General features: G+C 32.4%; 1 protein-coding gene across 9 annotated transcripts in view; it reads left to right on the top strand.

Moving 5' to 3' along the window:
- LOC132907080 (uncharacterized) overlaps positions 1 to 23,655 on the top strand; it is a 206,959-nt gene that overhangs the window by 158,573 nt on the left and 24,731 nt on the right. For all 9 annotated transcript variants that reach the window (XM_060959844.1, XM_060959852.1, XM_060959860.1 and 6 more), the window contains one exon: positions 21,004 to 21,334. In XM_060959844.1, coding sequence (XP_060815827.1) covers positions 21,004 to 21,334 — 331 coding nt within the window. The remainder of the gene's footprint in view (positions 1 to 21,003; positions 21,335 to 23,655) is intronic.

Below are 23,655 nucleotides of genomic sequence, written 5' to 3'. Positions count from 1 at the left end.
CTAACCTTTCTAAACCGATGACTGACGACGAAGATCGGATACTTGAAAATCACAATGCTCGCAGTTCTTGCATTTAAACTGTAAATGTTTATGCGAATCCATCATTTTGTGAAAACGACGAAAGAAATCGGACGCTGCTCGAAAATTTGTTTCGCCTTTAACCCTCGTTCGCTGCGCACTTAGAATCATCATACGTGGTTTCAACTTTTCAGAAGTTTAAGAGAAGTCGATATTCTTTTGGAAAGTATTTGCCCTGATTGAAATTTTATTAAACATATTGATATTTTACGTTATGGAATTAATAGAGGCTCTTTGATTATTTTAGAAACTTTATTTTCAAGACTAGTTTCAATTGTATCTCTCATGCAAGCTTTTTGGCAAATTTATAACTTCTATATTCCTTTAATTTTCACATCAATCCTAAAGCTGTGGAAAGAAGTGTTAAGAAGCGCTATTTCTTATAATTCAATTAGTTTTCTATCATTATCATTCTTTCTACCTACGATGTTACGAGAATCAATTTCTTATCGTCATAGTCCGTTTTATCCCACTGCATGGTTTTTAGGCTCATATTTGTCGTATTTGTTAGAAACATCGAATGGATAAAACGGAGTATCGAGCGGTATTTTGCTATGTGATAATAAAATTCACGGAAAATATAAAAATACATATAGAATATATAAAAAGGTTTTACTTACATCATAAGATTTTGCTTTAACTGTGTTGTTCATAAATAATTTCATTTACATTTTATGTAATTGAGAATCATACAACAATTACATACGAAATTAAATGAAGTAAATTTCGTTTCTCATATATAAAAATCAGTGAATAAAGTCAGTGACTAAACACTTGCATAATTGCATAAAAAAAGAAAAATATACATTTATGACACATTAGCTTTAAATTACTCAAGATTTATCGAAGATTAATTTTATTTGATATAATTTATTATTACTTATTATAAAGCTAATTCATTATCCACTTCACAATTATTGTTCGTCTGTCTGCAAAAACTGAATCGAAATTTTATTGAATTGATAAACCTAAGAGAATATTATCATAAGAAGATACATTATCCGACTATTGTTATTTATGCAATATGAGAGAGGAAAGATTTTACCTGTATTATTATTATTATTATTCTACATCTGATGTTCGAATTAATTAGAAGGCATTATTTGCCTGTACATAAAAGCTCTGATTAGTGGAACCAACCGTAAACCGATTTAGATCTCGCTTTGTCGTCCCTGTCTAATCTTTAGCGTGGCGCGACCGTGGCATACGAAATCGGATTGCAAATAATACGCGCATGGAAACTCTTGGTTTATATGGCTCGTGGCAGAATTCAAGTCACATTCCGTACCCCGCTATGGAACGGTACGAACCGTTTATTGCCGATCCTGGTGCTTCCGATATTGCCAGAGTTGATATATATTTATCATATCGTTTAAATGGAACTGGATTCGCTAGATTTTCTAGAACCGCATTCTTACGACTTACGTCGCGTTCGCGTATATCTACGTCGACAGATTCCTCGAACGAGGCTAAAGCTATTATACTTTTAAATTTAACGCTTGAATAAAATATAATTTAATAGATGCATTTAGAATGCATGCTATTAAAGTTTTCAGACAGCTTCGGAATCATATTAATTTGAAATTTTCTAGATTTTATAAAGAATAGATTATATTATAAGAAATAGTTTGTTCATCTTAGAATATTATTAATTCTCAACTGATACGCTGCGAATCAGATGGATGATAAATAGCAGTAACAAAAGTAATTATTGATCGGAAAAAATATCGACTAACAACTAGCCTTGCATTTTAAGGATAGGTTCTTTTACATCCTTTTCATGTTTAATTTCAATGATAATAATCGGAAAATTTTCGACTTATTACAAGTGGCAGTTTCACTTTGAACGGATGACAAATCAATAGATCATTATTCATATAGGTGACGGATGAATAGCTCGATAACTCGGAAATCAACGAGGAACACCGGTGTAGTTAATTACTGCTTGTCCTGTGATTCTCAGCAGAGATACGTGACACCTTGGCGCCTTAGTAACCGTGCTTTCAATATTGCTGCCAGTCGAAACGTATTACGCGATGCTCTAGGGTCTTAAATAATGTAGATGTTCCCAATTTGTCGTTCAGTAGAACAAACTTTAAAGGCCAAGTTTAAAGACTAGAAAAATTTCATTTTTTACTTCAAATATCTAATAATATGGTGTTTATACTTAAAATAAGACTGAAAATAGTTTAACGAAGCAATTTAGTGGAATTATGGTCTCTGAAAAATAGATTTCTGTTAGGGAATATATTATTTCATTATTATTATATGAGTATATAAGTGTATTATATTACTATTATTATGTTATTACATTGGTTGTTACATTTAATATACGATATATGTTAGTCTTTTTGCATTTGAATGTGTGTATAACGAATCTGGAGATATTGCACCACATTGCACCAGTAGCTTTATGGAAAAACGAAAATGTTTCATTTAAAGTTTTACTTCTGAAATTTTAGTTTCATTTTTAATCGAAATTTCTACACATGTTTAATCCAGAAAAAATACAACATAATTATACCTAACTTTCTGTTTCACGTCACCATTCGAATAAAAATGGAAAATATTAATAGAATGAAAGATGCGTTTTGATTAAAAAACTTTTGGTAAAGACTTAAAAGTTATAAAAGACAGCGATCAGTCGATTATTTTGATATTTCGATTCACCAGTTCACAATTTTATAGAGATATCTTATTATTCGCGAGAAAATCACTACAATAGGATCATTAAGGTCATTCAAAGGATATTCACGGTCATTTGACAGCTATTCAGGATCATTTCGTGATTATTTTAGTCACTTAACGTCGCTCAAAAGCACTTTATGGTTATTCAAGAGCATGTCAAAGTCATATGGTTGCTCAGTGTCCTAATTTGAACAATAGATCGAAACCCATATTCTGTCCATAACTATGTGAATTAGACAAGGTATATCGAGAATATAGAATTTCGCTAAATAAAGAATGTAAAATAATGTATGATAAAAAGAATGTTCTATTAATATACAAAATTATAAATTACGGATTTGCTAATATCGGGAATTGACAATTTGCTAACATTAAAGATTGAAGATTTGCCAGAATATTAACAATTTTCTTGCACCTTTTTGAGACATCTACTACTCATCTTGGAATCGGTAACGTTAAGAATTCTTCTATCGGTCGTTTATTTAGATGAACGTATTAAAAGGGAATCATAGATTAATTGGAGACTGTTTGACATTAGATTTATACGACATCAGCCCAACGCGTTTAACGTGGGATCGTCAACCACGAAGGGTCAGTATCCATGAACGTCAAAGCAAAACCGCCTGTGGTTTCCTCGCGATTGACAAAACGACTGAAGCAGATATTCCTCGCCTGCTTTCCGATTCGATATTACAACCCCATAGAGATGGCTCGAAACCGATCAACCTCGATCGTTAATTTTCGCCAAATTCCTCTACGTAGAATTACCTCGTGAAACTAGGTGACGATTGAATAAAAATCTAATTGTAGTCGAGTATCGTGTGTAATTTCTATCTTGAATAATTACATGAATAAACTATAATTCCTGCGTACGTATATCGTACATATCCTCTTGTCTAAAAAAAAAAAAAAAAAAAAAAAAAAAAAAAATAGAGCGAAACGTAGAAAGTTTACATTTGCAAATAACGAAATAGCAGTTATATGTTTTGAAGATTGAAACCATTAAGCAATAAAGTCTTCAAGAACTATATATTACTTTATTTGTAATTTATTCGAAGCTATTGTACATTGGATATTCGTCGATCGTAAGTGTGGAAATAAAAATAATGGAGTATCGGCTCGAATTGTGGTACACGGAAAGCCTCACTTTTATCCTGTTAATGTATTTTCCACTTCACTCGTGATCGTTCCTTGCAATTTTTTTCTATATTTTGTTCGGAATTGCAGATATAATATTCATAGAAGCAGCTCGGTTGGTCGAAAATTGCGATCAGTATAGTGTTTCGTTCACTCGTTATTTCAATAACGTTAATAACAAACCAATAAGCAACTACGTTCTAAAAATCTAACAAATTTTGCCTTAAACGCTTTACCTATCGGAACCATGCTAAATAAGTACAAATGACGCTGCTTTGTATTTAAATAGTAACTTCATATAAACTTGTTCCTTAATAAAGGAGAAGAAAGGATCCATTAAAAGAAAAAAGGAGCAAGGAAAGAAACTTGTACAATCGTGTAACGAATCCACCATCTTCTAAAGGTGGAAACACTGACTTAATTTCTCCATCCGAACGCAATACTTCTGAAAGCCTTTAAAAGATTACTGCCAAGAGGAATACTTTACGATTTGATCGGTATCTCCGGCTTTTTTCAAACTTCAATGTATTGAAAACATTATCTATTTAAGAAGCTAGAATAGAATAGGCTGTCGCAAACAATTTCACATACTTTTGATTATATATTAAAAATAAACCTAAACCTAATCTGAAACTAACTATATAAATACAGATTAGGTGACAGAAAGTAAACGGTTAAGAAAAAAGTTTAATTTAATGCTTATTAATAATAAATTCACCAAATAAGTACCAAAAAATGACAAATAAAGAATTAATAAAAGAGATGAAACTTAGTAGTTATCTGAGTCGTTATTAGTATCTAGTTCATTGTTTGTACTTGATAGTATTTCAATTTCCATATCACGGTTCTAGGTTTAATTTTAATATACCATAAAAAATACTTACAATTGTTTGCAACGCTTTTTTAATGACTTCCCTTTTTCTACTTTTTTAAATATCGATACTGGCACCTACTTGCACACTACACGAATTTCTAAATAAGAATTAGAAAATTCAACGCGAGCTTTAAGTTGGGTTTAGGTTTACCTTTAACTAGATAACTGCGGTATTTTGTTTTAGAAATCTCTCATGAATGGGATACATAAATAAAATCAAGCGATGACGAGCATACATGTCAAACGCAGGACAAATGTACCCATTGTAAATTTTACAACAAAATTGAAGCAAAACGATGATGGCTTATATTTTTATTCGAAAAGATTAACAATTCATTGTTGAACAAATTATTGTTATAAAAAATTACAAAATTGCAACAAAATGCTAAAATTCACAAACAAGACAAATTTTTTTAAATATAAGAAATTCGGTTGATTTTTTCACACACGGTGGCACACAATATCGAGCACCAGTACCGTGACTCCTTATGAATTTCATTTTTTGAACAGACGGCACATCTTCGAAGTGCGTTTGCTTTTGATCATGTAGCTGGTATAAAATTAGTGAAATATTTTCCGGTGAGACGTGTAGATTTTACAATTGATATTGAATCGTAGTTGGTCGACTTTCGAAGTTTATGTTTGTTAAATTGCATATTTCTCAATAATTTGTTCAACACATTCGACCAAAAAATGTGGTCATATCATATTATCATATTTCAATTGTTATCGAAGAATATCCGATATATACAGTAAAATATCCATCCAGTTTATAAGGAAACAAGATTACACCAACGATTCGGGAATACCCGATATAACGGGAAAAAAAATTAACTGATTTTATAAAAAGAAATGCATTATACGGGAAATAACCGATATACCAAAGAAAATAATCAAATTTTTCTTCATAAAATACATAGCAGTTTTACTGATATTATAAAGTAATTATTATAAATACTGGTATTAAAAAGTAAGTATTATAAATATACCGTTAAATGATATTTGCATTACTTTTTACTAAAATTTGGACGTTTTATAGTAAATGGTAATTTTTTACTTTATACGATGTATATTCACGTCAAACGTACCGACGTCAAGTTCTTGTTTGACGTGTATTTAGAATTAATTACGATACTTTCTGTAATTGTTTTACTCTTTTAAATAATCCTTTTCAATATATTGAAGTTTAGAAAGAATCAGAGATATCGATCAGATTATAGAGTATTACCCTGTCAGGGGTAACTAAAGACAAAGGTTAAAAACATGGCAGAATTTTCAACCAAGAAATACTCGAACGTGCTGTTAAACACGGTTCAAGTTTCAACGACAGGGGGAACGTACTGCTAGGAACGCGACTGAAACTCATCCTTTATCGCTGGCATTTAGGATTCCGGCCTAGGTCTATTACAAACGGTCCTAGCCCGCGGTCGACGACAGTCAGTCCACCTAATTTGAATAATACTCCGGCGAATATTCTATTCCGCGCTGGCAGACTCGAAGAAACCCATCTTTCACGTTCTAAAATTTTCATACATTTTTCAATCACCTATATTACGAACATGGTACTATCGAGCCAAAAACTATTATAGTAGAGATGTCTCAAAACGTTCTTCATTGATTATAATTATTATCGATCGATAGTTTGTTTTGTAATATTCACCAGTATAACAATAAAATAAATATAAAACAAGAAAATAAAATAGTTAAACTATAGCGGTAAAAAATATAGTAGTTAAAAAAGTTATTGCCACATCATTGTACGATAATATTGTATTATAACATTGACATATTAATTAATTAGGTCCAATATTAAATTCTGATTCATTTAGTAATATGACTGCAAAAATATGATATGAACTAGTACCTTTTGTAACCACTGTAAATAAACAGGAAAAATTCTTTATATGTCTCTATAATTAATTTTTCTATGTCATAAATGTGATATCTTATGGTGGAGCTTTTCGACTGTTAAAAGATAATAATTGTTATTAAGCTGCAGGTATACAGTTTGCTAAATTGACTTATATGAGTTAACTTATATATAAAGTTAACTTATACGTTAACTAAATACTTCATATAAGTTAAAGTTAACTTATATGAGTATACCTACGCGCGTACTAGTAACTTTTGTATCAGATATTTTACGCCATGTTCTTACAGTCACTTATTCTAGAGTATGTGCTGTATTATATTTATGCTTTTGATAAATGTAATCTGTTTTGTAAAATTATGATATTTTTTGTACTGGTTACATTTAAAGTCTCTTTTGCCCACTACGGCAATTTTATATTTTTATGGACTCAACTAAAGAAATAGAACCGAAATAGAAATTTTGTTCACTCGTTAAAAATTATAATAAATATTCTACTTTGAATATATTTTTGCATATTACGTGTATTCTGTGGATTTCCGAACTCTTCAATTTTTCAGAAATTTATAAACGACCGCAATTTAGTTATTATTAATATGTATTGGTAATATCGCTAATAACACTAATTACATAAAATATAATATAAAACTAAAAGCAAAGAATTTTTTTCTATATAGAGTGACATCTCAGAAAGTTTCGTTCTTTTTCCTCCTCTTGTTTTCAGTTTCTACTGATCGATTAGATGGTGGAAGTAAGATATGGGTTAATTAAAGTGATGAAGCTGCAGCGATATCGAACAGAGGAAGGATAAGTAGGAAATGTAATAGGGGATGTAGTTTTAGCAAGTAAGGGGAGATAAAAATCAATTTGCAGAGTGAATTTTTTCGCTGAAGCAAGTGAAGCAAACTTCGAATTGAAGTAATTTTTGTAATACGAGAAGAAATTTAAAATGTTTCTTATAATGGTACTCGTTCTTGTCATCATTTTATTTATTAACTTCTCTATTCTATATTTAGGTGATAACGATAAAATATACTATGTAACAAAGATCTATTTCATCGCAAGTAAAGAACAGTAACTGGAATTACTTTATTCTTACTATTTATATAAAGAACAAATGTTCATATTTGCAGAATAGATTTATCTCCGATTGTTACGTGTTTCTAATTCAAATAGTTTCTCTTAAATATAACCCAAGTCATGTTCACATTTCCTACATATATTTTTTTATACATAATCTTTTTCGAAGTACTAAATATTAAAAATTAAAATCAAAATACAATATTTTTTCAACGTTTATTTATTAATAGATTACTGATGATTATACACGTTCGTATTTTCTCAGACATTGATAAAGAAATGAAATTTGAATGAAACTGAAAGCTTCTAAAGCTTCTAAAGCTTGCGATATATACATATTTCATTTTTCCTATTTTATATCATTTTCACATTTTTACTTGTCCATTCATATACTTGCCCATTACATACTTGCCTACCTTTATATCTTTGCAATTTACATAAATTAATTAATATTCACAGTTTACTCGTTAACTATAATTTCTTATTGTACATCCCTGCCTCCAATAATTTCGACAAATGTCTATACCTAACTAATCATGATTTAAATTGATATTCTCAATTTTCACGTTTGAAGATAAAATGGATCGATGCATACAGCAGCTGTAATGTCGTATGTTAGCTATGTTATAAATCTTGTGGAAATTAGCGAGAAAATGCATTCCACAAACATTATGATAATTTAGCATAGAACATCTATAACAAAGTTTCGTAATGGGATCAATATCGTAGCAGCAACCACGTCGATGTAAATTCCACCATACCAATTTCGTTCCAGAGATAATTATTATAATATAGTTTTCAAGGGGAACGAACGATAGAATCTGCGAGGTATACTGTTCGTGTCGATTCAACTGGAATTTAAAATCGCTCAGATATCTGGATTAACGTTTTTCTACGATTATCGAAATTAACACTGTCTCTTTCTATTTGCTTTCGAGTGAAAATACAAATGATTTATTATTATAATATAGTTTTCAAAGCAAATGAACGATAGAATTTGCGAGAAGCACTCTTTGTGCTGATTCATCTGAAATTGAAATTATCTTCGAGATCTGAATTAACGTTTTTCTACAATTATCGAAATTAATACTGTCTCTTCTCATTGGTCATCGAGTAACAGAAAAAATGACTTATACAATCTAGATATATTTCCCTTATTTATATTCAGAGAATAAACACACTTAATATAATTAATATAAATAGTAATATAAATTAATTAAGAAAAGTATATTCACTAAGGCTGTAGGCTCTCCTGTTTTGGCTAAAAAAACTGTGGTCTTTAACATAAATCTCTGAATTCTAGTTTTATCAGAGATATCTTCAGACTTGTAGTGAATTAAGAAAAACAGATTTTGCGATTCGTTTCGACGATATTTTAAAATATTTAAAACGTCTTCACTTATTAAACATAATTTCTTACACATTATATTCTAATCATTTAAAATATACCCAAGCTTCCAAATGATCTGTATCTTGGGCTAAAATAAGGCAAGGTGCTTTGTTATTAAATAAATGGTCTCAAATTTTAGAGCCATAGTGCACCTAGCTTCATTACGTAAGTAATACAAAAATTCGCTCAGTATCGAATTACCCTTGCCCATGGAAGGATCTCGTAAACTGAAATTGGCGCTCTATTCCAACCAAGATAAAGGGTACACTGTCGATAGGGACAATTCAACGACGGCAAACTGTACTATTCGTCGATAGCTCGAGAATACCCTCGATATTGTTAACCTTATCTTTCTCATCGGTTCGCCATCGTGAGGGTGGGCATGATTGGAAGAAATCCGACTGGCAGATAGAGAGCAAGCATAGGTAATTCGTTTCCAGAAGTTCAGTGGGAACAGCGATGAGGTAAAATATTCTATTGCCAGTGGTTGGATTGCGTCGTGGCAACTCCGTGCCTCTTCCATGGAATTTACTGCGCGAAGATAATAATTTCGATCTGACTAGAGGGCTGGACCAGTTCGCCCCTATTTTCTTACCCCTTGTAATAAAAGAGTCATGGAATTAGACGTCACTGTTCGCATCCGGCAGAATCGACGATAGGTTTCTCAAAATTCCAGAACATAGATCGAGAAGATGAATTTAATAGAGAAGAATTGACGCAGTTGACAAAATCTTCCTCGTGAGAAATGACATCTCTTCAGTTATGGAGAAGTAGGACTATTCGTTCTAGAGTTAAAAATTGTATTCCTCTAGATCGTCGAATTCTTCGTGGAAATGGTGCTTTATTTAGGTAGAGAATTATATTCTTGTGAATCGTTGAGTTTTTAAAAATATCGATTAGCATGTACATTTATAGCAAACGAAGATGTGCAAATATACGCAGAATATATAAACTATGTAAAAATGTATAAAATATCCGAAGAAAAGTATTTGTTTGATCTTCATCTATAAATTTGTCTCGAAATTTCCGCTTAAACAAAATCTTTTATGATATTAAATAACATTAATTATCATACACACGCGGGACAGGTTATATAATTACTTTCATAATGTTTAATAATCATATCCGAAATAACGTATTCATTACAATGAAAGACTAATTAACGTACTGTTCTGTTAACTGTGAAACACCATATGCAATTGTATCGTTTTAAGGGTGTACGTTTGCTTAAGAAAAGATGTTTAAATTTCATTCTTTAAAAAATCATAATCTTAAAGCAGCTGTCTTAATTAACTACGTTAAATGGAGCACCTTACACGAGCTTTGCTAATGAAAAATTGAAGATACATGAAATTTTTACCACGTTTCCGCTGACGGTCAAATAGAATTTTACGTGGAATTCTAATGTTTCATTTTAATTGGGACGTGGAGAATTATGAAGTCTTCTCCGAGAACAGAAACATAACTGAAAGAAGTTCAGAAACTTTAGCACTCATAATCAGCAGGAATTTGTAATACTGCTCCGTTTTGAATAATTATCGAGATTAACTTCGCTGGATAGTCGTTTAAAAGACTTGTAACTTGGTAATTATCAACAACAAAAAGAATAAAACTTATTAGACTACCAGAAGATGTAAATTTAGTCTGGAATTTCGAAAGGAAATTTTTGTTTCGTTCTTTGTAAAAAGTGATTTACATATCTGGATAGAAAATAATTTTCAAACCATGCTCAAGTATACGTCGCTTGTACTTATAGAAACATTGTATTTACAATGAAATATTTCCTTCCGTGATTTAAAATGCGATTGCGTGAGAAACGCAAACATTCTTCGATGCAAGTTACACAACGCTATTATACAACTACGAAATTACTGCAAGTTCATTTGCTTCAAAATTACTCGGCTTGGATGTAGTTTCGTATTCATCAATTCGATTTGTCAAATTATGATGACGATGTAGGTGTCATTAATCACTTTGAAAAATAATTCTCTGTAAAATACCTATGTTTTCAATATTTTTCATTTTTCTCTAATTTATCATTAATTTGATACTGTAAAAAAATGTTGCAATTCAACGCAACATATAAATTCAATAAATTAATTTATATCATGCAAATTGTTAAATTTATGAAACATGTGTATCGCTAAATTTTTACAATTTATTACACATTATCAAAAAATCTATCAAATAATAATTTCATACGAAACATTTAAATCGTTCCAAATGATTAATGTCTACGATATAAAGAAAAGATAGACAGACCTACAATTATTACTTCCATCGCTCGCGTCACAGCTCACTTCACAAATTAATATTCGTATAAATTCGTTACCTACCGTATATGAAATTTATACAATACAACGATCACAAACAATTCCAGCACTGCCAAATAAATTAAAAATTATAAAAAGGATAACGAAAGATTATCAAGATAAAATAGTTTAACTTTAGATTCGTATGAAGCTTTAAGAAAATTACTATTCTTTTCCATTTGAGTTGATTAAATTTTACAAAAGCGCCATTATCATAGGATCTTATGAAATTGTAAAGATCGTACAATTTCTCGTTCCAGTTATAGCTTAATTTCAGTCCGGAAACTGTTAAGTAGCCTATTATGGAGGAGAGCGGGCAAGAAGCAAGCTAGATGCGACTTTAGATGAAAATTGTTCTCCTTCCTCTTTGCACGTAAAAAATTCCTTTTTCATATTTATAATCTGATAACTTTAACGCCTTTATGACATTTATATTGGTCCAAGCAAAAGTGAGTTTTATTCTTCCATTAATTAATAATATACATGAAATATATATTGCAATATACATGAAAAAAATATTGGAAGGAAATGATTAATATTTAAATAATTGCTATTATGAAGATGTACGCAGAATATTGTGGATTTCTCAATTTTTAATAGAAAATGTTCGATAAACGAAGTGGATTTTATTTCACTTTCTTTAAGCTCCTTTTGCAAAGCTTCGCGAATGGGAAAAGTAGATACATTTGATTTCTATAACGTGATTCTGATTGATTCACCACGTTTTTATCTACATGCAGTAACATTTAACTAGATTCTCGATAATTCATAAACATTTCTTTATCCTCTTATATAGTTTATCTAAATTGATTACTTGAAACGTTTCTGCACATTTTAAATAACGTTATTTTAAGACGCAACTAGAATTGAAGAAATTCAGTTCGCAAATCCGCTATTTATTTCGGTGAAAGTGTACTAAATATTATTACACATAAATTTTTTTAAAAAGATCAAAAGAATGATGAAAGAATGACAAACCTAAAACACAAAGAAGGAACATTTGCAATATCGTATGCTTTATGATTTTTACCAACTATAAATTCGATTTATCCATAAGCTTTAGATGTAAGGACATATCAAAGGCAATTCTCAAGATTCTAGAAGGTAAATTTTAACAAAGTCTAAATCAAAGAAATTTTACAAGTTAAGATAAAAAAAAATGCTACTTTCCATATAGAAAAGGGCCATAAAGAACGGAGGAAATTACGTTGATTTAGCTCATGATAGTTTCCTGTAATTTCATGTCAAACACAATGAATACGACATCAATGTGTTTCATTTCAAGATTATTAGTAAACTGCGAATTTTTTGCATTTATGAGAAATTCGAAAACGCTAAAGTGCAAAAAATACACATAATACGCAAAAATATATAAAACAGCAAAACTTAATGAAAATCCTCGTTGTATGATGTTACTCACAACCATTTCTGCCACGAAAGATGCTAAAGGAAAAATGTCAAAAATTCTCAGTAGATACAGATAATCAAGAAGAATCCTGCTGTCCACCTGCGAGTAAACCGAAAGTGTAAACACGGGGCAGACTGAAAAGTTATAATCTGAAAAACAGCGAACAGTCACGTTCGCACTATAAAGCCGGTCCGTATCCAATAACTATCGACTTCTCTGAGAAAAGAAATTTCCGAAGAGAATGCGAGGTTGGGTGGATGGATAAGCCAGCACGATATTTCGCAGCTGGCTTTAATGAAAATCTTAGCGGAGAAAAGCGGTGGGCGTCGAAGGTGGATTCCGGCCGCTTCCGCAGAAATAAAATTAATCGAAGGCTTACGAGTTCCTTCTTCGGCGCAACTTTCCGCTAGACGTCCGCTCTCCTCCGGCGTCATTTCCACCAGAGATCGAACTTTTCGTTTCCACGAAAAGCTGCGGGTTCGCCGGCTGGACTGCGTCTGACGAATTAATAACACGTCGAGAAACACGTTGCTCGCTAGCCAGTCACATTGTATTTCCCACGAATAAAGGGAAAACGAAGCGAGAGAAAAACGCAATGGCGTAACGCGATACCCACCACAGAGATATAACGATAGGGTGTATGAGTGAGCTGAAAAACGATATAGAAATCGAAAGAGAACGCTATATAGAGGCCCCTTGCGTTCTTGTTTTAATAACGTATGCGCATTCGTACAGTAAATATGAATTCGTAATATTGATTAATGAGCGACATTAGCGTGCAGTGGACATGTCTGATCAGTCAAAAACAGCAGGGATTTATATGTAGCATTCTCTTTCTACTCCTATATCGTAGCCATTTACACGGTAACATATTGCTGTGTTAATTCAACTAGAGGTAGCTGTCCGATCGAAAGATGGTTCTGAGAAAAATGCCTCGTATTATTCAACCAGCTTTTACGCGCAACTTTGTTCGCGTGGACTACTAATATACGGAACAATTTTTAAGCAAAGGAATTTTTATGAATTGCTTACCTACGTACTTTGTATAGTAACAATTAGATAGTTCTCCGTGATGAAAAATATTAAATTATTAAAAAAAAGTTCGATTTTAGAACAAGCACGACGTGAACAATAACTGTGGTTGCTTGACCTTTACCAAACGTGGTAGCGTACAAGCTATTTCTCAGCTTTTACAAAACTGATCGAAATGAAACATACTCTATTTTCTTTTCTTGATACTGAGCTATATAACAGAGAAAATCTCATAAAAATCCGTTCAGCAATTTTTACGTGACGCGACTACAAACGGACAAATAAACAGACAGATAAAAATTCCAAAAATTAGTTTCTTCGACTCCGTAGTTTATGTGCTGTTTCTGGGTGACTGTTTTATTTATTGCTTTTTATTCCACGTACGAACGCACCCTTTCTACCGTTTTATTATATATACAGCATATACAAGTAGGCATCGATTTCACATACGTCAGAAATATAAATTGTTATATCTTTAGCTTCAATATAGGTACGAGTATTCTATTTTTGCGCTATCTGGAAGCAATGACTTGATTTAAGCGAAAGTTACAAATACGTCCTTTTGACTTAACACGGCGGCGTACGACTCACGCGCTCTATTCTTGTATCTCTATGATATCCTACTTCATATTTATAAAAAACACTCAATGTTCCATTTATTTAGATCTTAAATAGATGACATGGGCAAAAGCTAAGAAACAATTAACCGACATTTATTGATGCTTATATTTTTCTCTACAGAAGCGACGTTGAAGATTTTCTAGCATTATTAAGAAATATTTAGAAAGAAAAATTGCACTTGAATTCTATGCTATAATATTCAGAATATTTTCCAACAAAAAAGACAATCTTTCTGTTTTAACATTTAGTGTTTTCTGCGAGCATTCAATCGTTCTACCTACGAAGTATTATAAAAATCGCTATAATTTGGATACTTTATACGGAAACTAATCGTTAGAGATGAAATGGAATATATTGCACACAATTTTTCGAATCTAACTAGACGATTTCGAATGTAGGTAACGCTTTGTAGTGAACACGAAAGTCGATATTGTATTACATACCAGAGTATATTGATATATAATTATTCACCATTATTTCATAAATATTTTAATAAATTTAACTACTTTAGAAACAAAATGATTGAATATTACAAATGCAATATAATACCAATCGAACAGACGGCAGGAGAAGTTTGTTGAATGCAGTGAACCTTTTTAATGGAAATTACGGTTCTACCATATTGTACAAAGGAATATTTAGAAGAAGAGCAAAGCAGATAATAGGATTAAGATATTAGTACGAATTATTACAATTGTTAAAGTTTACTCGGTTGCATAAATTTTCATAATCCCTCGATTATTATTTTTATACGTTGTATTTATTTAAATGAAATTACCTTAAATAACCATTTGTTAAATATGCAAGCGAATGGTATTATCATGTAACACACAAGAAATAACGTTAATAGTTCATAACTTTTAATTAGATAATATGATATATTATAGTTCATTTTCATTACTGTAATCAAGTTTAGCTCGAATAAACGTATTTACGCGGAATTCTAGTTACATAACAACTACCGACTATGCCAGTCGAGAGTCGAGAGTTGAAACATCTTGTTATATCGTAATCCTAAGCTCTATTGTGATCTACCTTGAAGATCAACCGATCTTGAAAATCAGATTACGATGAGGGAATTACTATCAAGCAAGATAAATCCAGTTCTTTGAAACCCTTAATCAGATAAAGATATACTTGTGACTAAAAAATAATTTAATAACTCGCTTCAAATAGAAAATTGAATCTTCAAGACCTTCGAGATCGTATGATAAGACTTTCGTATGATAAATGATCAATTAACGTTTCATTAGAAAATTTTCTAACTCTTTAACAAATTTTAGGACTTTAACAAATTTTATAAACGAAATTTAAACATAATTGTTATTAAATACAAAGCTATAAAAATATAATAACACCAAGCAATGTTTAGTCGTTAGCGAAATGTCGATATTTAAACATATCGTATAAATTCATAGGATTTCTTTGCGAATGATCGTATAAAACATCTTTAATTGTAAGAAATCTGGAGATTAACCACGCCAATACACAGTTAATTCCTTTATCAGCTTTATTGCAAGATCATAAAAAACGTGAAGATATAACTCAGAAACAAAAAGCACGGACAATAAAGAGTCGATTACGAAAACAGATAATCAGATAACTGTTTTAATCAGTTTTATTGCGCAACCGTAAAGAGCTTAACAACCATAAAACATCCATAAATATAGAACTAAGAATCAAAGGGAAACATGAAGTCGATTTTGAAATCGGCTTTTAGCTTTTAAAGTAAAAAAGGAACAGCAACCTTACCTATACCACAATCCAATACTTTTAACATTGCAAAACTGTCATCTGAAAATTAAGTAAAAAAAGGAACAGCAACCTTACCTATACCACAATCCAATACTTTTAACATTGCAAAACTGTCATCTGAAAATTAATAAATCTGTTGAAATTACACAACAGTTGGAAAGGAATTTTTTTATAAAGACGATTCCAGGGTAGGAAAGATCGATCCCCCGGAATTTAAATCCGACCCCTTAACTACGAGGAACGCGGAAGCCACTTCGAGAGGTTTCTTACTTCGAGCCTCCTCGCCGTGCCACTTGGAAAAATAATTTCAGCGAAATGAAGTCGAGAAAATTGCTTTGATTAAAATATCGAAGATCCAGTTCGAATGAGATGACGGTGGTTACCGCGTCCGGTCAAGGTCAGCCAGGATATTCTGTCAGAAATTGAATGGTGCAGAAAACTTAGCGATCTGCTGGATTCTCGTTCTTAATCTCCCAATTCACTTCTTCAGGACAGAACTATACAAAATTTGTATTATAATAAAAACACGTTTTGAACCGAAAGACCACAAATGTCTCAAAAATTGACTAGACTGCGGATATTTATGCAAATTATGCATATAATTAATACTGTAGCCTAGGTAGACAATTGTCCTACTACTTAAATATTATAACGGGTACCTCCTATATTTTGCATATTTTATATATTTTTGCATATTACTTCCATTCTATGCATTTTTACATGTTACATTAATTCTGTACACTTTTGTATTTTCAAATCGTCGCCCTAGTTCTTAACTGTTCTAATTTCTTTCTTCAGAAAAATGTAATTAACCGATCCACATACGTCTCATTGGTATAAAGAATAAAAATTCATAATGAAGATGATAAAAACTCTACTTAGAAAGCGACAAATATTCAGTTCTTTTTAGTTCTTACTTCACACAATATGCAATATTTAAGCTTCGTGAACTACAAACTCAATTCTCTCAGTTTATAAACTAGCGACGACAGAACACTTAAGAACAAGAACGACGAAGTTTCCCATAAATACATAATGGATCCTAGTAGTAGTCTATTAATCGCTTGATTGCGAATTTTTATACAAATTCATATTTTTTACAATATATGTTAAAAAATAGAATTTCGCCAGAAAAATTGATTTACCTACCAAATATTATTATAGAATGCATTTGTATATTTTATATATCCTTCATGCTATGTGCATTCTGTGTAATTTTTTCTCTTCTAATTTTCTATAAATATATATAGTATATCTGCAGTCTACTGATCACTATTATCTACCTACCATTTGTACTTCTTCGGTCGTTCACGTTTCTCCTTTCTAACAAACTCCGTTAAATTACAAAACAATTTAATCACGGTGCAGAACAGCGTGTTTCCGAAGCACGACGTACCATGGACTAATTCTTCACTACGCCAAGAGAGTGTCCGCTCGGTAAATTGATAGCTTCCGCGCTCTGCAGGATTTTCCGTGCGCGATCATTAAGGTGCACGAACGGTTGAGAGCGTGACGTCTCTACAAAAAATAAAATTGAAAAAAGGAACGAAATATTCTCTGCTCCTTTTCTTGTGCTCTGACGTTTCGCGGTCGTACCAGCTGACCCAACTTATATTTCCAACTCACTCGACCCTGGCAACACGCCTAACGACGCGACCGCTTAATGATCGGAGAGCTGCAGTCCTATAAGTTCGAGAAGGAAACCGAAGCCGAAAGCAAGAAAATCGACGTTCTAAAGTACGATCGACGCTCGGGAGAATCTCGATCCTATGAACGGGTCAAATTTAACCCACCGTTAGCTGCAGAGTTCAACGAATCACAAATCGAATCTTCCTCGTTTGCCGTTGACCTTAAACCTCCGGGGCAGGTCCGGAGATTCCTGCGGATAGTTTGCCGAGCTCCCTATTTTCGTGAAAGCTAGGAACGTTTTCTTGATATCGATTGAATTTATACGACTTGCAATTGGAACAATTTTTAATGGATTATTGTTGAAGTCGGGTGGTCAGTAATTGAGTCTTTCAGAACGCTGACGAACTCCACTAGATTGAATAGCAATTCGGACTCTCTTCGAAAGTGAATGATCCGCATCTGAGGGGGAATTTAATACCTGTGAAGAAACAAATTTATCTGATTAACACGTTGACTGTCAGCATGGTGTTTGGTGACCCCTGTTACTCAATTTCTTGGATCGATTAAAATAAGATAAATTTCATGGACTAAAGTATTTACAACAATGCTTAGATTATGTTATCAGGAAAAAGTGCACAATGCGGTATAATATTTTGCAAAAATTAAATATTACAGTTGTGGTATGTTTCAATCTATTTAGGCTTTCAGAGTAAAATGTACAAAATTTACGTAACAACGCGTTAAAGAAAGCAGTGGTAGCAATCAACGTGTCAGAAAAAGATGGGACGTTAAATAATAAGGTGAAATAATAAATAACTGCGTGATATAAAAATTCTAAAATATTTCTTAAATTAATGGCTCAACCGTATGCAAAAACAATGAATAAACATCGATACGCTAAGAGAAAGTTGAAAAGTTTTGCTTCTTTCCGACTATTTTTACCCATAAATTTATAGGCACACGCGAAAAGAAAGCCTCCGCTGGCTCGACGACAATGAAAGGATGAGGGAATGAAGAGTACGAATGGCTGAAAAGTATAAAAGCGGAGAGGCAAAGTCTAAAGAACACGGAACGCGGACACGCTCCGGGTCAGCGGTAGTACGAGAATTCCGGGGCGAAAGGAGGAAGATGGAAAGTCTGCGAATGAGAAATTTCGCTAAAGTACGAAACGAGAGAAATGAAAGAGAAAAGAAAAACTGCACGAACCTGCCTCTTTGTCTGTATATATACAGTCTGGGACAGAAATAAGTGGACAGATACTGCAAATAGGTATCAATGAAATTTAATCGAACTAATGTCATATCTCAGCTTTATTTATTATACGGAGCACTTATTTGCTAAATCTGTTAACTCCACAGAACAGAAAATAGAGAAAATTAATGAAATTGTATAAGATAAGCAAGTGAGTACGAGCTGAACAATCAAGTGCTTTGGCATTGAAATTTCTAAAATTTAATCAGTTTGTCTTGTGAACCGCCCTGTGCTCGTATATTCTTATAGTATGTATATATAAGCTATTTAGCAAATAATTGAAATTAATATTTATACTTTTCTGTATATAAGCCGTATTCAACAGAAACTTTCTTTGTATCTGTTTCCACTACCTGCCCACTTATTTTTGCCTCCAACTGTACCTTGTACGTATGCATGCGTGTGTGGTTAATATAAGTGGTTAGAAACACGTCTGAGTGGTTACGCGTGACCTAAATGTGAAAAGAAAAATGTAGGAAAATTGGGGATGATAAGGAATCGCTCAGAAAAATGTACGTCATCGTTGACCAGAAGTGACGACATGACAGATACCTCTAACGAACACGTTTAAATACAAGAAACGCACAGTAGAGATACCGTGAATCTCTGTCGCAAAAGACGTTCCAATTTGTTCAGATCTTTTGACATAGATGAGGATAGATTTGTCAAAATATCTTGTCATTATCATGAACTTATTCCATGAATGACGTTTATTTATGTCAACGATTTGATAAAGCCAGCAAAGTAGCTGAAATATTCTATGAATTTTCAATTTGTCATTTTGACTTCATTTTGTGATAAATAACATATAATTAATTATTACGTCTTTAGTAACTTTGACAGATTATGTCAAAAGTATTCGATTTTCACTTTTAAAACTATTTATTCTTCAAAATATTCATCTTTCATTGTAGAATCTAAAATTTGAAAACTAAGATCTGACAATATCAGTGATAAGTTCTAGAAGTTGACCTTTATTTTCAGGAATGAAGAAATTCCATTTTCTTCATTAACGATCGCAAAGTTAATTCTTGAAGTATCGATGCATAATCAAAAATTATTATTTTCCAACACGAGTAGTGACACAAATATATATATCTATCTGCATTCTTGAGTAAACTTCTGCCAAATTAGCTCTTTCCAAACTAGATAGAAGATAAGACAGATCCATAAATTGACCCATAAACACGCTTTCTTTATGACGAAAGACCTAACAAATACCTACCAGTAATCAAATTCTATCCTATCACGTTACGTATGACAAGGCTAAAAACTGACGCCATTGACAAATCTGCTTTTTTCAAAGATGCATTCGAAGCAATCATAAAAGACAAAAGAATCGCGATTTCCGATTCCCCAGAAATTCTTCATGAATATTTCATGAGGCAAACTGTTCGAACCCCGCCTTCTTCTCGAAAGGTTGTTCGCGTTTATTGGCCCCGATAACGCGTAGCCAAATTCAAACCACACGAAAAAGAATCTGGAAAAATTCAGATCTGGCGAATCATAAAGAACACATTGCGATCTCTTAGAATCCCGCACATTTTTCTGAGCGTGAAAAGTAACATGTCGCGTGTATGTGAACTTTCGAATCAGGGTGTGAACGAACGAGTAGAGAAAGTGACACATTCGTTGGATCAAGCTGAACGTGAGAGGGAGGATAGAAAGGGAGGAACGAAAGAAGGGAAGAAAGAAAGAGAGGGGCAAGTAAGGAGGAACGAACGAGAGGAGATAAGGGAGGAAATATAGAGAGAAAAAAAGAGAGAGAGAGAGAAAGAGGAGAAAGGCTCCGGCGGGGGCCGCTCGTCCATGAACCGAGGACACTGATCACATCCTCCTTGGACTGATCGGCCCTTTTTCTCGCTTCCTGATCCGTAGGTACGTCTTTACGATAGTCAGCTACCTGATCGGCGTCTTCATATTCGCAACGATCGTCGGCCAGGTTGGAAACGTGATCACCAATCGAAACGCGAATCGACTGGAGTTCGAGAGATTGCTCGACGGCGCCAAGACATATATGAGACATCATAAAGTGCCGGGCGGGATGAAGAGGCGAGTACTCAGGTGGTACGACTACAGCTGGTCTCGAGGAAGAATACAAGGCGGCGGTGACATCAACACCGCCCTTGGTCTACTTCCAGACAAACTGAAGACCGAGCTGGCGCTACATGTGAATCTCTCCGTATTGAAGAAGGTTACCATTTTTCAGGTGAGTTTTTCTTCTCAAGTATTTTATTTTGTGTTGTCGGTGAATGAACGCGACGAGAGATAGTTCTCTGTTTATTGCTAGTAGTAAGTAAGAGAAACGGTTTCAATTTGAGCATGAGAACTGTGATGACGTTCAGAATCTGAGATGTAGGAGTGGCTATCAGCAAGATATAGACAAAGCGATGCTCTCTATGCAAAAATATAAACCATGTTTCAAACTTCTCGTATTCACCTACGTTCATCCGATTTATTAGATTGCAAAATTTTTCAGGTTTATGTAACGTATTTTAAAAATTGTCTTAAGTAGAAATTTACCTTCATCAGATATAAATGGTGCTCCATCTCAGAGATTTATTAACCATTAAATTATTTGGTTTAATGATGTTTTATATATGAATATTTTATTAGAGATATTCTATAAGATTGCCAATTTCATATTCATTTTGACTAGCTCCAAATTTATCGATAGGTCAATGATTCAAATAAATAATTCTTCAGTTGTACGACGCTTGATGGTATGACTTTCAATTTCGCTAGAAGTATTTTTAATCAAAACGTTCGACTATAGCGTGAAAGGAACGCGATGATTGCGTGAATTATTGGCAAATTCTCCCATTTCTCTTGGAAATAGTAGAAATAATCCTACATAAAGAGGTTGGGGATGCCAGCATGACTATTGATTTGTATTTGATATTCCGCATTTGTTTCTGCTATTTGAATTATATTTAAATTATTATAAAAATATTTATCTAAGTGATAGAGATTTAATATTTAACATATTCGAAAGTTACTACTATTTGCGGCATTAGTGCCAATTAATACATGATATATAAATCACAAAACACACTTTCGCAATTTGTTAAATAGTTTAAAAAACTATTTGCTATGATTAAATTTTATACGTAATTTTTTCAATTATCTACCCTACGTGAAATGAATAAATTTCTCGTATTTCATAGCTGAACAGAAAGGAAAATATCAAAATGTTCGCTTTCATCGGTGCACGAAATATAATGGAAAATCATTTTATATGGTTTAAAGGGCCTTTTAACGAAAGATACATCAATGGCCTTTTGCTATACGTATATATATAGCTATATATATGTATAGCTCGCTCGATCACAGAAAGAAGAACACAAAATAAGAAAATATTTCAGCTCAAGAGAATCGTATCTCATATCTTTTTGTTCCTATTTTACCTTCTTTCTTTTCTTTGCCTCTGTATTGCCTCCATCGTATTGACAATGCGTCGAAATGGTCGATACAAACGGTATGTGACATATACCTCAATTTATATAATATATGTATATATGCATGAAAGGCGTGTCTATGGAGCTGCGAAAGAAAATTTTGGATTTAAACGATATGGAAATGCTGCTTCATAGTAGGCAATACGTTAATAATAATACATTTGTAAAGCGAATAACGAAATTATAAAAGTATTGTAAAAACGGGAAGATAACAACATTTACAATGTAAAAGGTAACATATAATGCTATTACTACTATGATCCTTAAGAATTGTTGAATAAAAAATTAATATAAATTATATTCTGAAATATAATATTATTTGAAATAAAAAATTGTAACATAATACGGTAAAATAAAAAAAAGCTAGCAGTAATGAATGTTGTCTTGTAGAGAAACTGAATATGATTTTTTCATATTTATGCCCAGAAACTTTCAACTTTCCAATTAAATTCCAATCAAATTTTTCTTCTTAAAATCTCTAATGATATTCAATTTCTAGATGCAATAGCTCTTCGCCCCTTATAGATATAATATCAAGGAATATTTGAAATTATAAGCTTGTCTCTAAATTCATAAGTACATAAGTACACATAAGTGAAATCCGAAAAATGAAAACTGATGTCACTAAAAGTTTCATCAGTCATGCTCTCCAAAAATATAACAGCAAACATCAAATAAAATAGTACGCCATTTGACATCGATTTCGACATTTAATTTTTTTTTTTTTTTTTTTGGCATCGAGAATCATAAATATTCTTAACTATTTTACAATATACATGATCGAATAAAACGAGGAAAGTATACGTGTAGAATTTAAAATATAAAAATGCATATACATCATACACATTCAATTGCGTCATATCAATAGGAAGGAACTACATGTGATATTAACATATCAATGAACATTCTCTGTAATTCTGTTAAATTACAGTAAATACTACTTCTCATTGTTATTAATTTCTGATTTGACATTAATATGCAATGTAGATTTATAATTGAATAACGATTGCTCGTCATGTTAACGCAGTTATCCGCGTGAAGTGCCATTTCGATTCAGTTGAAATCGACGTTG

This window comes from Bombus pascuorum, chromosome 1 (assembly GCF_905332965.1).
Source record: "Bombus pascuorum chromosome 1, iyBomPasc1.1, whole genome shotgun sequence".
Classification (NCBI taxonomy): Eukaryota; Metazoa; Arthropoda; class Insecta; order Hymenoptera; family Apidae; genus Bombus; species Bombus pascuorum.
This window is presented reverse-complemented; position numbering and strand designations above follow the sequence as displayed.